Source organism: Thunnus thynnus, chromosome 22 (genome assembly GCF_963924715.1).
Source record: "Thunnus thynnus chromosome 22, fThuThy2.1, whole genome shotgun sequence".
In the NCBI taxonomy this organism is placed as follows: Eukaryota; Metazoa; Chordata; class Actinopteri; order Scombriformes; family Scombridae; genus Thunnus; species Thunnus thynnus.
In genome coordinates this window covers 1964800-1978040 of record NC_089538.1, presented here as the reverse complement: position 1 = coordinate 1978040, position 13241 = coordinate 1964800, and the positions used below count along the sequence as shown (strand labels likewise).

Sequence of the window (13241 nt, the reverse complement as noted above, 5' to 3'; positions counted from 1 at the left end):
CTGATCACAGTATTTAGAGTTATTACATTTAAATTCAACTACTTTTTGGTCAACACATAGCAGCAGTTCATCCTTCATGTTTGGAGGTAACATTTACAGACTGCATTATATTACTGAACCAAGGTTGGGTGATAAATATGCCATGAGATGATATGCTGTAAATTTGAGATTTTTCTTTACTGTTTATATTGTAATAACAATCGCTTCACATTTTCTATTGTATTGCAGGAAATGTTGCTGCTTTTTAAAAATATATTAGATGGAATCCAATAAATTGGACTTTGCGTTTTTGCAATTTAATGAAGAACTTTATTTGTCAGGTATTCCATTTATATCAGCCAAAAATAGACATTCTCTTCTGATTATTTTATCTGTAAAAAAAAAAAAAAAAAGGTGTCATTCTGCACAGTCATGTAACAATAGATAAAACACATTTTTTGAGTGGAGGGGGTCTTTCATTTTTTTATTATAATTTTACAAGTATAAGTGGAAGTAGGATGTTTTACATAACTACATATAACCATAATGTACAAATATGGTTATTTTGTTTTGAAAACATACAATATACACATTTTTAAAATTACAGTACATAATGACATGAAAAATGACTAGATTTAATAGTCTCAATAGTCACTATAATCCTTAAAATCCTTCAGAAGTCATTCAATATACTGAACATGATCGTGTGTGTGTGTGTGTGTGTGTGTGTGTGTGTGTGTGTGTGTGTCAGAGAGTCAATAATTCCTTGTGTTTTCATGGCATCTGCATTTTACAGAGCATTAAGCTTGCAGCTGAGCATGACTGTGTTTCCAGTGTGTTTTCCAGCTGAAATCCATTTGACTTGTATTTGTGCAACTAAACCATTAATAAACATATATTCCAGTCTAAATGGACTATGGAACTGGAAACCTTTCAGATTGATTTTCCCTCTGACTGTTTACATCTTTTAACATTTCACTGGTTTTCTTTTGATTGAGGCCATTTAACGCAGATACTGATATTCGTGATCTGAAGCTATCAGCAGTCCATCGTTTTTACTAATAGTATTTTGTAATGATTCAATTTAATGGTAAATAATAAAAATGATTCTTCACCAAGAAGAGGAGACCTGTCAGTGTTAATGAAACTGATGTAGAGACAGACATGTATAAATATCTGGGTGACCACTTCCATAAAACACTGAACACCAAAACTGACACTATATACAGGAATTATTCTGAGGTTAAAAACTTTTTTAAACTGGATTTTACTTCTGTTTTATAAAAGTGTTGTGTTTTCATGCTCTTTATGCTGGAGTATAACAATAATATATTGTACAGTAAGTGTTCAGGAGCTCATTGTAGCAGTTATCTGGAGTCTGAGCAGGTGGTAAGTTTCCTCATGGAATCTTTAAGGTACTTATGTCTGGCCAGACCCACTTTGACAAGGAGCCAATGAAATCACTGCACACTGTCAAACTCAAAATATCCTATAATGTAAAGGCAGCATCCACCCGATATAGAGCCTGTGTGACAATATCACAGTCTTGGAGCAAACCACAATAAGATCTATCTGAAATAATACAATTATGATCACAAAAAACAGAATTAAAAAACAAGCAGCTCTGACTCAGGTTATAACCACCAGGCCACCAAGACACCCCAAAACAGCTTCTTGTTTTACTGAGATAAGTCAGTATGTCATGAAAATTAGCTTTTAGCTATCTGTGTAAGCTACAATACATCGAACAGAAACATTTATGTTTAATATTCTACATGGCCCGTAACAAATAAAATAACTAGCATTAAATCAAATAAATTATAATGAGAATATTTCTTTATTAAATGATGAGAAAAGAGTCTTGTTTAAACAGTAATGGTATGAAATATATCAAATGTCATATGTTGAAACATGAAAAATATCACATTCTTGTTATATCAAGAGACTTTTGTCATGTTATGGTGCTGTAGTGGAGAACTTTACTGTCCACTGTTGTTCTAAATGCTTTTCGGAGGATTTTACAGCAGCTTTTACCAAACTCTGAGAGAAACTTAATGTTTGGCATTTTTAAAATGATCAACTTTGTATTCATGTGCTGTGTGTTGTTATTTCTCACTCATCAAATTGCACAGTGTTGGGAACAGCACTGAATAGTAATAAGAAAACAAGACAAGAACTAATGAAGAACACCTAAAAGTGTGTAGGATTTAGTGGCATCTAGTGGTGAGATTGCAGATTGCAATCAAATGAATACCCTTTCCCCTCACCTACCAAGTGTGTTGGATAACCTATGGTGGCTGCAAAACTTGCAAAAAATGCGAAAGGCCCTCTCTAGAGCCAGTGTTTGGTTTGTCCATTCTGGGCTACTGTAGAAACATGGCAGTGCAGCATGGCGGGCTCCGTGGAAGAGAACCTGTTCCCTATGCAGATATAAAGGGCTCATTCTAAGGTAACAAATACACAACAATTCTTATTTTTAGGTGATTATGCACTAATTAAAATATACTTATGAATATTATATTCCATTTCTGCCGAGTCTGTTCCGCCAGATGCCACTAAATTCTACACAATGCACCTTTAAATAAATTCAATCAACAATTACAACACCAGATTGTTTTACTTTAAAAGGATAAAAGTTTAAACTCAATTAAATTTTTGTCTCATAACAGAATTAGGTCAAACATTTTACACACAAATGTTGTTGTGTTCACAAAAAGTGAACACAACAAACAACAGTTTGTCAGTGAAATTTCAGTAAACAAAGAAGCGTAGGACAATTGTCAAGTATTTAACTGAGCAATAGAATTGTTAAATATAACAACTAAGATTAAAAAGATATTTTCATGAAAAGGAGGAAAGAAATATATCACATTTGATGAAACTGGGATGATGATTTTGGTCCAAATGTAGAAGAAAACATGTTTCACTGGATTTACCTTTCAGTCAGTCATGTAAATAAAGCATCATTGTGATGAGTTAGATTTCAACATATCATTTACATGCCCAGATATACAACGTGAAAATAAAAATCTGCTTTTGAACAGAGTTGGCTGAATGCTCATTTGATTTTCTCCCTCAGTGAACAGGTGACAGAAACAGTGTCGAGTGTGTGGGGATTACTTCCACCACTTACCCTCCCAAAGCCTGCTAATGGTAGAGCCAACATGGGGGAGAGTGTGTGTCTTGTCTACATAGCTGTTTGTGTGTTTGTGTTGAGTTTAGAGCAGTGCACTTCTGTTTTCAGGGCTGGAGCTTATGAGTATATGACATCAACCTTGTTATTTATACCACAGTGGTTTCCCCATGAGAGCTGTGAGTAACAAAAGAAGAAACGAAAAACAATCATGGAAACTTATTCAAGGTTCTCTACTCTGTTTAGCTTTCACATCAAGGATACAAACTTTTCAAATGTCAGTTTTTAAATTCTTATTTTAGAGAACACATGTGATAGTCTTCATAATGCCACGTTCAATGTGATATTCTTTTTTTCAGTCATATTGTGACCAAAATCTTGCAAGTGGAGCTTAAAAGAGGGCGACAGAGCAACTTAGAAAGAGTCTATTTAGCCATATTTTGGCAAAAATAAGACATACTCTATTACAATTTAAAACACTCCATCTGCTGATGAAGACTGTGCTATGCAGTCAGTTGGGAGGGCTGTGTTCAACAGCTTCTGTAACTCTCCAAAACCGACAGTCCACCAGTGATTGGCCAGGTGTGTGGAGGTGTGAAAGTAAAAGGGTTTAAACTTGTCTCTCAAGCTCTCGTTTTTTTATTTCTCACACAACTACTTCTGTCACTTATTGTGTGTACAATGTATGAATGCCTTTGAAAGTGTGACTCATTTTCCCTATTTGTACGATTTGTCACACTGAGACTACAAAGACAAACAAAAGCTACACAGTTCTTGGAAAAAGACTTTGGAAGCAATGTGATGCAGTCTGGAGGAAGCTATGATGGCAGAAAGACTGACTTAAACTTTGTGTGAAAAACTGCAGATCCCTCATTCATTTGAACCACAGCGCAGCAAGGGTGCCAACACAGAGGAATCCAGCAAAAAAACACATGGTCGTCCAGCAAAGAGGTTAAGTCTGGCTCCACTTTTGCCAAAACCAAGCGGCAACTACCATGGCTTGTAGCTAAAGTTGATGAGGAAGTACATTAAAGTGCCACTGACAGCTACTTTATGCTCCAACTGACTCCCATTCAAAAAACATCAACTTCTCTCTAGAAATATGAAGTCAATCATTTTTTCAATGAGTCATTATGGTGTCGATCGCTAAATTCAGGCTCTCTTATAACTGTGCTGGTGGTCTTTTTGGAAATGATTGCTCTATTAATAAGATTTGAAGACTTATAGTAGCTTTCCCCAGCTCCGGGACTCACACTGAGTCGGACTATTCTCACAATATTTTATTAAGTTTAACGTTACTTGATAACGATACCTGCCTCATATTTAGCATAGTTTAACTAAGGTAGCTAATGTTAGCCCAAGTGTGCAGTGCTTGGTGGTCCAAGTAAGCTACTGTTAGCTTAGGTTTGAGGGCGGGTTTCCAGACCATGAAGGGCAACACCCTGCACTCCTTATTTAGAACATCCTGGCTCCAAACGGAAAAGATGGTGCCAACCAATGGATATATTATAAGAGCTGGGCACCAGACTTAAAATGGCGCCTGTTCAGTCCTAAAAGAATTGCTGGCACATACGCCAAAAAAAGTTTCTAGCTAACATGTTTGCTGCCGCATTGTGTGGCCCACGAATATGTGAAGTAGTGTTTCTCCCATTGGCCCCACCTGCAAGTTCCCACTTGGCCTGCTCGTGATGACGTCACAGATTTTTTAAATCGCTTTTCTTGGCTCAAGGAATGTTTTACAAATACGAGTCCCAATATATCAGTACACACATACAATCATTACACTTTGTACCCCACCTTTCAATTTTTTTTTTTTTTTTTTTACAGATCAATGGAATGCTTTTGATGTTGATTTTTTTTTTATTCAGCAGAGGACTTGTTAAACCAAACAATTCCTTACTGAACAATCCATACATAACATTAGAAGCTTAGGAGTATTTTTGACCCCTTGCCTATTTCCCAAGAAATTAAATTGCATTCTATTTTGAATCTCCATAACCTCAATAAATAATTTCTTTTGCGCATTTATATGAAGATTATCCAGGTCTGGAGACAAAACATGGTCAGACTTAAAGGAGTCATTCTTAAATCCACGGGAGCAGAACCCCCCTGCTGGATTAGAAATTAGAAGGCAATAAATCAATTAACAAGCCTTGTGTGATCTGGATGACTGAGAATCTTCACAGACAAGCCTTGTGTGGTATCGGAGATGTTAAATTAGACCGCTTGAGCTGACTACTCCAGTCCCCCACACACAGCCTACTTCACATACTGAATGTAGTGAAGTGAAAGGCAGAAAGAGTTCAGTGAGCAAGAGTGAATACATCAATTAGGTTCCATTTGTCCAGTCACCAGCTGATCTCTGTTAAAACACCTCCTGGCAGGGATTCTCTTATAAGCTAGATCTCTGTCTTAACATAAGATCCTTTACCATCCTATCCACTGAGCTTCTCTCTGAAAGGAATTATTTGGATCTTTTTCCAGCTGAAAGTCAATAGTGTGCCACATATTCACAGTGGGAGCTTCTAGTACAACCACTGGACAGTGATCTGTTGTTCTTAGCTGCCAGACCGTCTCCAAATGTGGTCTGGTTGAATTGTGATCAGGTCTCAACCAGGTATAAATGCAAAATGTACAACATGACCACATTCATGAGATATAAAAATCAGCCCAGCAAGATGAAACATCACCTAGCTCCACCTCTTCCTGCTAGCTTAAGCCAGTGCAGGAAAAGCTACAAGTAGTAGCTAGCGGTAGCGAGCCAGTCTTTCCTTGCAAAAAATGAAAGAAGTCCGTTCCTGGCATTGCTTCCCTTGACCTGGGACACGTCATTTCTATTGATAAGTGCGCCAGCCCTGCCTAGCTAATTTCAAACTAACACTATAGTTTGATTTGTAATGTAGTCCTGTCTACATGGCTTGTAGTAAATGGCCTATAACAAGAAAACAGACAGCCAACAATTATGGTTAATTTTTTTTATAAAACGTCAATATTATATGTATATTATATTGACAATCCAACCCATCAGTCTCACGTATGCACAGAGGAATAAATTACATAAATGACTTTGCTGTGAGTTTTATTGTTTGACAGTCACAACAAGTTAAAGTGCTACATGTCACCTTTTAAGACTCAGAACTGACATTAGCAGAGAGATAGCAGAGATCCATAAATCATTTTTAAAAATGTAAACTAAAGGGTCCCATATCAAAAAGTCTCTTTGCTCCTTTTTGCCAGTGTGTGTTGAGGTCGTTAGTGGCTCTTATTACTGATGTCCAACATGGCATGCAGCTCCCTGGGCTCATATCCCAGCAGGCCTTGCAGGTTGCAGACAAAACGGTAGACGTAGCGTTTGCCAGCTGTCTTGCGGATGATGTTCTTGTCGTAGTAGTAGCGCAGACCGCGGCTCAGCTTCTCATAGTTCATCTTGGGTTTGTTCTTCCTCCGACCCCACAGCAGGGCTACCTGGAGACAAAGCTACACCTTAACTCCAGAGGACAGTAGCATTTGATCATTGCTTGACTGGGTGTCTTTTGAATTGGTTTTGATTTGATATTATAAATAATTAATCTTCAGCTATTTTCCTACTCAATTCAGTGTTTCACTTATTTTTCAAGCAAAAGTGCCAAATATTCTCTGGTTTCAGTTTCTTAAATGTGATGATTTTCTGCTTTTATTTGTCATATTCAATATAAATTGGGTATCTTTAGTTTTTGAATAGTTAGTCAGACAAAAAAAGCAAATTTCACATTTAACATTTCATAGACTAAGTGATTAATTGAGAAAATAATCAGCATATTAATCTCTAATGAAAATAATCATTGCAGTCCTTGTCATTTTAACATCATCATTATTATTAATATATATGTTACATATTTTTTTAACTTATTTTTTTTATTATTATTAATTATAAGTTTGGTTTTAATTATTAATTTGGACTTTGGACATAATTTGGATCATCATATCATCATGATTCCACTGAAAGTCAATAAACACTAATATTCAATTTTCCTCCCCACCCTAAGTGGTAGTAATAGTAATAGTAATAGTATTAGTAGTATTTCATATATGTATATATATGATTAGTACTAATTTAAAGTATTACTGCAATAATTTAAGATGTTTTTTTGTTTTAGTCACTTACAGGCAGGCGGACATATTATTATATTATATCCTTATAAAGTTGCTATGGTAAGCGTGTTAGCAAACAGTTGCCTATTTACACATTCAGCATACACAGTGCAACTTTAGCATTTAGCAATATTCACTCTCCTTTTCGCTCTGTTTTGGTCTCCACCAACTCCTGAGAATGTATTAATTTAAAGTATTAATCAAATAATTTGGGATTTTGTTGGATGTGACACATGCTGGTAGGCCAGGTACATGTGAACAAAGACTGAAAGCTTAAAAGATACATAGCCTACATCTTCTAACAACGCCAATGCAGGTTCACTTATGTTTTTTCTTGCTAGCTAGCAGTGTTCAAACCTGACAACCTCACTACGAGGACAGGACTTTTGCGATGTAGTCAGTGTCCAGCAGTTGTTGAAGAAATAGCTAACTTCTGTCGCTAAACCAGCAGTTAATATTTTCATATGTTAAATAAACTAAATATAATGAACAAAACAAAAAACCAAACTGTTTTGGCATTAATGGAATTGAGCTAAAAGTTATGATAATTCCTCCAGCAGTGCTAAGCTAGGCTAAATAAGGCCTACAGCTATCTGACAGTGATCTTGTCTGTGAGTGCAATGGACAATTGCAAATATATTTCCCAAAATGTATTTTACATCCCATATTGCTCAAACCAACAGGCATCTGATTTACCTCATCAGGGTCCGTCAGCTTGAACTCCCACCCATCTCCTGTCCAGCTTATAAATGACTGACAGCTGCGATCTGTCAGGAGCTCCAGTAGAAACTGCCACAGCTGAATGGGACCACTTCCTATTGAAACATGATGAGAAGAATCAGCTTGAACACCTGCTGTATTCATCTTAAGCCGACACAAAACCATGTGCGATGTAAAAACTCACCAGTGTAACCAGCGAGGATGGCTGCTGGTATCACAGCTCTGCTTAGGTCTGTCTTGTTTCCTACATATTCTTTGAAGCTTCTGTGTGGTTGTGGTAAAGTGAAAACATCCAGTGACATAGTCTCTTCCATTACTGGCTCTATATCATGGAGTGGACCAGTCCACGATTTAGAGCTCACAATGTCCGAATCGTCACTGTGAGACATCTCCACTTCCGAGTCTGTCTCTGGAAGTACAGAACAGTAGAGACACAGGAATAAGGCAGGTGTATTTATTTATTTATTTATTTATTGGGGGCTAGCTATGGTAAATATGTTAGCACTGTTGCCTATATTTACATCCAGCAAACACAGAGCAGCTTTAGTATTTAGCAATATTCACTCTTCTTTTCACGATGTTTTGGTCTCCACCAACTCCCAAGAATTATATCTGTCTTTAGCTGCTAAATGCTCCACTATGTTCACCAGCTAGTTGCCAGCTATGTCTGTCTGCCTTTTGTTGCTGAGCAGGTTATTAGAGCTTTTTCACTGAAAACAGCTAAAAAAGAGACCAATAAAACATGGCTTTGAGGGTCGAAAAACCAAAACAATTAGCTAAAGAGGCAAAACTAATTCTGTGAGTTTGTCACTACAAGCTATTTCTTTGTAATCCCAATGAAAACTGTTGAGGACATTGTTTCTGGAACAAAATACCGCTATTCTGTTTTCAGATCTAATTTTACTTTAAAAAAATTCCACTCACTTCCATTGAATTGATGTGGTGGCAGAAATGTCATTTATCTCCTGAAACATGACTCACACCAAACAGTAACAAGTTCTAGACCAAAGCAGAATGATGCCTTCAGTCACCACAGTAATGTGTCTTGTGTGTAACTTTTACATGTATAAACTCTGTTTTGAGCATAGTCCTCTCACCTCCATTTCCTCCTGCTTCCTGCAGCAGAGGGACGGAGGCCATGTTCCTGCTGGGGTCTTCTGTTTTGACCAGATAGTAGTCTTGATATTGTAGAGTCACAGGTTCCAGAGTATGGAGGTCTTTCCTCTCAGTGGGATGATACTGAACATGGTAGCCATGCTTGTCTGAATGCTCCTGAACATAGTCTGAGTGGTTCTCTGGGGGAACATAGACAATAGAACTGTTAACTTTATGAGGATAATGTTATAACAAGAGACAATGTGGTCATTTACATGAGAAAGTGGTAGGCTGGAGAAGAAACAGACATTATTACCTTTGTTGATTAGAGGCTGGCAGTAAGATGGTACTGTGGGCAATGCAGAACTGCAGTCATATTCATTCTCTGGAGAATCAAATTCAAATGACAAGAAGTTTGACAAAAATTAAAGACACAAACATCTCTCCAAGAAAGACCAGCAGAGATGTAGCGGAGCAGCTAAACTCAGTGATGCACATTAAAATGAATTGATCAAATTACCAGCATAAATGTACTCTTACCAAAGTTTTTAATAATAGTCTGAATACCACTGTAATTTTACAGATGTATCAATAGATATTTTTATTGTTACATTTATGGTTATAGATATGGCAATATATTCTGATGTAGTTTTTGAATTATATCATTCAGTTCTATGTGTATGTTCATGTTGATGTGAGTTTAATTTTAAAAGAAAATTACTTTAAAAAAAAAAAAAGATTTCCTCCATACATAGTCTATAAATACCACTCAGTCTGTAAAAACAGTAGTGCAATATCTTCTGTGACTCTGGAGCAGGTTTGAAAAAAATAACCCTAGTGATGTCATCAAGGTACTGGAGGTGTGGAGTTTGAAAGATGTGTGCATTTACCAGGTAGGGAGGATCTAATAAAAATATGCAACTGAGTTGCATTATGGGGATTGTAGGATCTGGTAGTTTTTGAGTTTAACCCATAATGGGAAAAAAGTCAGGATGTCTCAGCCTCAGCTGCTTCAATTTTGACCACTCTTTTAAAAATCTGTCAAATCTCCCCACACTATGGAAGTAAATTTATGAACTTCATTTGTATATGGCTACTGTATTTTATGTCATTTTAAGAAAATTGTGATATTAGGCTTTGATGACCTAAAGACTCAGATTGAACAAAACAGTTGTAAATTATAATTCATGCAAAAATCTGGTATTGAAAGAGTGAGTTTGTGGTGCCTCAGGGCTTTTATTTCTTACTTTACCTCTTCTCATGATCTCCAGATGTTCCCACAGGATCTCTCCAGCAGTGCAGTCAGACATCAGGCCCAGGAAAGCCTCTCGGTTCAGGCCACACAGCTCACTACCCTGCAGGCCCTTCAGGTCTGAACCCAGGCAGTGAAGACCAAACTCAGTCTGACACCATTCCAGCCAGTGGTTCACCTCCCACTCAGACCACAAGGTAGGATCTAGATATGCAAATATGCATCAGTCTACAACTCTTAATGTACCAAGCACTCTCAATCTCTCTTAATAGAAGCTTTCACTTCTTTATTGAAGACTAAAGTATTCTGCAGGTGGCTCAGGTTGTACCTTGTGGAAAGTGCTGACTGACCCTCTCCTGTGTGAAGCCAGAGAAACTGGCCCTCACCGCCTGGCTGAGGACCTCCTTACTGGTTGGGGTGAGAGGAGGAACCTCCAAGGTGTCCAGCTCTGTGACAGCTATAAATATCAATCAAATATGTGATAGTTCATTTAAACTTGCACTGTATCATAAATCTTTAGATTATATAGAAAATTATTACAAACATTTCCTGTTTAGCATTTAAAACTGCAAATTAAAAACAGATATATTGGCATTTTTAAGTGTTTATTTATGCAGTTGTTGACTTCCTGTGAAGACTAGTGTATAAACAGATGATGGATAACTGACAGTATAATATAACAGTTGTAATCATATATGTCTTTTACATTGATATAACATATGAAGCATTCTTTAATGTGATTGGTGTGTAGCAGCACTTTTATCTGACACACATTGTTCATATATATACAAATGTAGTTTCCTGCAATTTTATAAAATTTGCATACATTTGCATATTGCTCTGTTCTTTAAAACAAAAACAAAAACAAAAAAAACAGGATTTGTAAAGACATTCGTGGTACACATCTCTTGTTACAGTTTTAATATTACCGAGACAATTAATATTTCAAATTGTGCATATTTTTTGTAGATAGGTACTATGAGATTTCTTATTGATAACTGCTATACTTTATAGTAAATAGTATCACAGTGAGGATTTGTTAAAATGTGTAATATGATTACAGCTTTATTATACTGTTATGAATCATTAATACTAGTTAATTGTCCTTATATCTGCTTATAACTAATACTAACTAACACACTAAGAGTCGTCTTACCGTAAGTACTGCAGTCCATCCCAGTGTGTGAGTGAGGTCTTGGCGGATCAGGTGGAGGAAACTGAGACCACTAAAGGGTGAATTTGGCTTTTAATATGATAGATGGGAGGGGAGGAGTGGATGGGTTCTGACGGACATCTGTCAATCATGTGGGAGTGGGAGGGGCAGGGGGAACACGTTTGAGGCTCAGCATGGAATCATTGAATTACCAGATCATGTTAGACTTGACTTTACAAACAGTGTGTACATGAGCAAAAGAATATACTGTACAATTCACATTTGATTTATGTGCATTATTTATTTCCATATATAAGGAACTTCTGCAATGATAATTTCTCAAGTAAGAATTTATTTATTTATCAGATCAGACATATTCTATCATTTGAAAGAACTGAAATTAATTCATGCTTTTGTGTTTATTTCCTGCAAGGCTGGATTAGTGAGCAGGCACAGCGGGCAACTCCAGACCCTCAGGGGCCCCAAATGCCCCAGGTTTGTAATAATTGACTGATTTTGTGGGGCAATCTGCACCACTAAAGCACAATATCAACTAAACTGATAATGATGCTGTATTAATGCCTAACTGGATCATATATCAATGTTTTTGAAATTTGATAAATACAGTTTTTTGAGCTTTCAGTCGCTGAACAAATTCCATCTATGATTGAATTTATTCAGTTGGTAATGCAGATGGTTTAGTTGTTATCATGTGACCTAAGTATGGAATATGGAATCCACACTAACTTGATATTGTGCTCACATGATGCATATTATTCAACACATTTGTGTTTAATTTAGAGATGCACCGATACGGTTATAGATATCGGTCCGTTACTGACTCAAATAGCTGGATCGGTGAACAGTGACAATGGGCCAAACTGGTATAGGATACCATTATTTTAATAAATAGCAATTCAGTAAATTTATATCTATGTATTTATTTGTTACATTTGTTTTACAAAGTTAGGAAAGCAATGTTTAAGTCAAGCCTGATTTTGCCTTACACATAAAAGAATGATCACAGTCTCTCTAATTAAACACTGGTATCTGGCATACTGGGATTACTGCAGTTCTTATACTCTTTTTCAAGTACTGTCTAACATAGACAAAGTGCTGGGAGCACATTATTGGACTTTCCTGGACTCTCCATTGTCTAACAGTGAATTTAGAATTAACCTGAATATAAAGTTTCACTTACTACCTATCAGGCACTACATGATGAAGAACCTTGATATATTTTTGAGCTATTGTGTTCATTTGATATCTTAAAGTCTCTCAGGTGGGCTAACTGTATCTACTGGATGCTGCCTTTGCAACTACATTTTGCAATAGTTCACATCTCAAGATGAGATCATCCAATTCAATTGATATAAAGAAAACTCAGTTATGTTCCCTCAATTTGCTTAAATCATGTTCTTCGTCTTCTTGTGCCTCCAGCCATATGTAAATAAACTTTATGTGGACCTTCTTTCATTTACTTTGTAATATGAAGAACTGTGTTGGTGTAAGCATGACTGGTTCCGGTTTTCATCATCAAGTGTTATTCATCACATCATATGATGCATTTCCATGTAAAGCAGTAAGACTCTTATCACCCTCTACTGGCAGCCAAAAGAAAGTGGCTCATGCACACTCTGGCACTCTCAGGCACACCCTTTAATTAAATAAGTTGTGTATTTGTTCCTCCAATGCTCTCAGCTTTCTTGTCCTGGACGATAACATACCTACTACTGTATGTGTTCATGTATCAGTCTCAGTATCATTATCATATCTCT

The 13241-nt window shown here is 36.7% G+C and overlaps 1 protein-coding gene across 1 annotated transcript; it reads right to left on the bottom strand.

Moving 5' to 3' along the window:
- Positions 1-6038: 6038 nt before the first annotated feature.
- LOC137175133 (protein c-ets-1-B-like) lies at positions 6039-11485 on the bottom strand. The gene is made up of 8 exons (XM_067580828.1): positions 11467-11485; positions 10639-10767; positions 10250-10514; positions 9375-9424; positions 9061-9258; positions 8148-8372; positions 7940-8058; positions 6039-6577 (listed from the first exon to the last, which is right to left on the bottom strand). The coding sequence occupies exons 1-8, from the start codon at positions 11483-11485 to the stop codon at positions 6365-6367; spliced, it is 1218 nt and encodes a 405-aa protein (XP_067436929.1). The 3' UTR covers positions 6039-6364.
- Positions 11486-13241: the final 1756 nt, after the last annotated feature.

What these genes read in the sequence shown, in the direction of transcription:
- LOC137175133 (XM_067580828.1), bottom strand. An exon ending in CCAGCCTCTAATCAACAAAG is followed by an intron (nt 9,259 to 9,374) that starts GTAATAATGTCT and finishes ATGTTCCCCCAG; the next exon opens with AGAACCACTCAGACTATGTT. An exon ending in GGAAGCAGGAGGAAATGGAG is followed by an intron (nt 8,373 to 9,060) that starts GTGAGAGGACTA and finishes CTGTACTTCCAG; the next exon opens with AGACAGACTCGGAAGTGGAG.